The following is a 4206-nucleotide window of genomic DNA, read 5'->3' on the forward strand; positions in this document are numbered from 1 at the left end:
ATTGCCACTACTCTCACACACACACGTGGATCCAGATATGTCTTCACATATAAGATAATGCAATCATTTAACATTCATCAACCTTATCATACAAATGCTTGTGAGAAGCACAAGTTAAACAGTTTTTAGTATGTAAATATTTGCAAATGCCTTTCACAAGCATACCCTTAACACCGATACACATGTCTGCCTGTGTTTTCCTAATTGCATTTTTTATGATAAGTACTGAGAATTTCAACTGCAGAAGGGTCTTTAAGTTGTTTTTATATGATACTGAATACATTTGTATAAACCTATAGTTAATTTCAGTGAAGATTCCTTTGACTTGCTCCACTGGACATTTTTGCACTTCTAACAAGGAGGGTCTATAAACTACCTCCCAAAGATCGCTGTGCAAGGCCCCCCTCCCTCCCTTCACTTTCTGCCATTCACTCAAACCAGGCCTCTATTGAACATTCTGCATGAGGAGACCAAATGCTAGGACATTAATGTAGCTATTTTTCCATGAAAGAAAAGCAGGAGGGCAGGAAAACAGACTAGAATAGAGAGTAGACAATAAGTTACAGGACATTGCATGAATAAAACTGGTCCTAAACATTAGCAACTCTTATATTTCACCATTAATCAAATAAAAAAACTCTCCAAACATCCAGATCTTGTTAAAAAAATGCCTTTATTAGAAGTTCTATGGGAAAAATATATATATTTTTTTAAAAACAACATACAGTACAAGTTTACTCTGCACACTTTGTATTCATACTCCAACTCCAGCTGATGATTACTCATTACATTCAGTGTTGTTTTACTTCATCTAAAAATTAATTAATAATTATTAACTATCTACTAAACTTAATATCCCCAGTCAGCATGTCTAGAGAAGCACAGTTGAAAGGCAGAATATATTTTATTAGGAATGGTGCGTTCAAATGTTCTAAAAGTAGAAAATAAATAGCATCTCAGTCACCATAAAAAAAGACATCTTGATCTATGAGCTACATTCAGTTCGATTGGCTTTAGAGATACACCAAAGCAATTGTTTTAATTAGGTTAAACTATGTGGTATCTTCAACCCCAGCAGGCACATATTAGCTAGTTATTAACCTCTAGATAGGAGAGTGCTACATTCTCTGGCACTAGACTGCAATCTTCACACAACTGTGTGCAAATAGATTTTTTTTTGGTTGTCATTACCCTTGGGAAAAGAGAAACAGTCATACTTGTAGGTGTGAAGTCAGTTAGTTCTTTATGGCCAGAAAGACCTTCTATATTCTACAAATGTCCACAGATCCTCTGCCACTTCCCTCCCTCCCGCACAAGAAATCACAGCGTGACCTCATCAGACTCTCCCACTTTTTAATATTAATTTATATAGACACACACACACAAACACAGTAAACAAAAACTGAAATAAATAGCATACAATCTTAAATTATTTACAGTAAAATAAACAAGTTAACAAAAATATATTATTGAGACAAACCCAACAGATTCCAGATTAATATTGATGATCACTATTTAAACAGGAATATAAGTGTATTGCTTTAGATCTGATAAATACCATATAGACTCAATTTATCCTTGAAGGCTATACTTTCACATGACAATAAATAAGTTAAATAGATTTCAAAGTATGATGCAAAATGCATTGATACCACACAGTTAAAAAAAAAAAAAAAAAAAAAAAAAAAAATAATCTGCAGTGACACTCCATGACCAACCTACGAGTCCCAGTTCTTGTGCTCTCACACTTTCCAAACTTATGGAATGTTTTCCCAAGTTACTTCTAAATAGGCCTTTTTCTAGACTGTTGAAGCCATCATCTTGGTATGTCATTGTAAGGAAAAATTAATAAGAAGAATTATAATATAATCAGATCTCAATCATGAGACAAACACATAGAGATAACCCACGGCTGAGACTGATATTTGACCTGAAACTCATGTTGGCACTATTTAGATAAAAGGCTATAACAATAATACCAAGTCAATCGTCTGAAATCGACAGCCTGCTGAAGATTGGCAAACGTCTATTTGCGTCCATACTGGGCGACTCCGAGCCGCTGATTGTGCCGGAGGAACAGCAAGAGCCGCTCAGGTATCCCTCGGGATCTGAGAGGGAATCCGGCGGGCTTGGTGGAGAATCGAACACTGGAGACTCTGAAAGTGAATGCATGGCGGGCAAATGGTTCATCTTGAAAGGCGGCGATGGGGGGCAAGCGCTGGTCTGGATGTTACCATACAAGCCACCGCTGGTCTGATGGGTAAAAGCACTTTGGGTCTGAGGGATGATGGGTGCAAGAAAAGCCTTAAGATCCTGATCGGGGAACATGAACGCGTTCAGACAGGGTGAGCTGGGAGTGAGCGTGCAGTTGAGTGGTGGGGGCGTGCGTGATGTTGGGTTGTCAATCAAAGCGGACTCATTGCTGCAGGAGCTGGAGAAGCCGGAAAAACTCAGGCTGTGGTGTAGCTTTGGTCTTTCCCTTGGTCTTAGGAATGGGTTTGATGACTCTTTCTCTTCCAGGACCCCAATCTCCCTGCTGATCTTTGGTTGAGAGTTACTCGTAGCAGCTCTTCGCTCATCTGCGTTGTGAATGAAGTGGCAGCGGGGGCCGTATGGGCAGAAACCTATAGTGTGGAATGTGCGACATGGCTCCGTCTTGTACTTCGGGTGGCGAGACAGGTTTCTCAGTTCGTGATAGCCGTGAGCGAACTGACACTTTTCCCCATACTTGCACGAGCCGTTTTCCTCATAAGGCCTGCAAAGTTCGGTTTTGTAGCGGGTCAAGTTGAGCTGAGAGCCGGGCTTTTGTTGAAGGATTTCCTGAAGTTGTTGACTGCATTCTCCTGTGTCACTGAACGCACGGTCTCTGTACTTGTTTTCTTTATTCATGAAGGCAGGTGTCGAGCTCTCGAAACCGATCTGGAGCCTGTTGCTCATGTTGAAGTCCATGTGGTTTGTTGAGTTACTCCTGAAATAACTAAAAGACCTGTTGCTGTTGGTATTGGAAGCAGCAAATGGGACCCCGGCATTCCTCTTTTCCAGCATATTCTGGAGATAGACTGCATTTGAATTTGGGACTTTTTCCTGAAAAAAAAAAAAAAACGGAATTCCTAAGCATGGATGTCTAGTATGATCTGTATCAGCAAGCTCTTGTTTAAATTGATATTAATGGAATCTTTATGTATACGTTTTAAATATGTATAAAAATATGACATGATGACGGACCTTATGGTTTATGCACTTCTGTATTTGTTTTTCAATTTTATATGCTGTCTGGAGTTCAGATGGTTTATATTTTAGATAAGAGGTTTAAAATGAATGAGTGCTGCATTCTATTATTTTAAATGTGTAGTTAAATACAAATTCATCCACAAAACATACAATCAAGCTTTTCGATTGATGCTTATATCACTACTGAAGAAGGTTTTCACAACACCCCTCATTGTAACTTGACATTTACCATTTGTATCTAAGAAATACATTTCAAAAACTACCTTAAATTGTAGCATACATATGTGTGGATGCAAAAAAAAATAAAATAAAATAAAAACACTGAGTTACAGAGGGTCAAACGAAACGAGTTACAAGAAGACTAGCGAGTAAACAACGAGCTCTCACGTAACAAGTTTGCCAGCGCGGATAAATCGACAAAACAAACCAAGATAAACAAAATAATAAGATAAGCTGCGAAAATAAAGCAGCAGAAGTGAATATAGGTAAAATATAAACTCTTACCCTGTCGAAATCATATATGGAAGACAGCACCGAAGTAGACATTTTCTAAAGCGACTTCCAGCTTAGGGGGAAAAAGTTTTCGGACCGAGAAGGATCCTCGTGTACTCAGAGAAATCCACGGCTGAATGGGGTTTGCCTCTTCAAAAGGAGTCGGAAAGACGCTGGAGTTCTTTGGAGTTGAGCCCCACAGGTTTTGGGGAGTGTCATACAGGGGTAAAGTTTGCACATGTGTATAAATGCGTTGCAGCTGCTGATGGGCGGAGCTCGACAAAGTTTCAACAGTGTGAAGCCCCGCCCTCTCCGTCACGTGGTTTCGATAACTCCTCCCTCTAGACTTCATCAGCTTCAGCGCGCAAAAAAAATCAACTCAGCTTGAAATCCGATTCTCCTCTCCTACTCCTCTAGTTCCCCGCAGGAGGTCTGACACTAGAGTCTTCCTTTTTAAAACTGAATTTTAAATAGTATTTCTAT

At 39.3% G+C, this 4206-nt stretch overlaps 1 protein-coding gene across 1 annotated transcript; it reads right to left on the minus strand.

Moving 5' to 3' along the window:
* Nucleotides 1–654: 654 nt before the first annotated feature.
* LOC109099713 (mRNA decay activator protein ZFP36L2-A-like) lies at nt 655–3977 on the minus strand. The gene is made up of 2 exons (XM_042767674.1): nt 3736–3977; nt 655–3084 (listed from the first exon to the last, which is right to left on the minus strand). Exons 1-2 carry the CDS (start codon nt 3775–3777, stop codon nt 1984–1986), a joined length of 1143 nt encoding a protein of 380 aa, XP_042623608.1. The 5' UTR covers nt 3778–3977; the 3' UTR covers nt 655–1983.
* Between the last annotated feature and the right edge of the window lie 229 nt (nt 3978–4206).

This window comes from Cyprinus carpio, chromosome A12, assembly GCF_018340385.1.
Source record: "Cyprinus carpio isolate SPL01 chromosome A12, ASM1834038v1, whole genome shotgun sequence".
Taxonomy (NCBI): domain Eukaryota; kingdom Metazoa; phylum Chordata; class Actinopteri; order Cypriniformes; family Cyprinidae; genus Cyprinus; species Cyprinus carpio.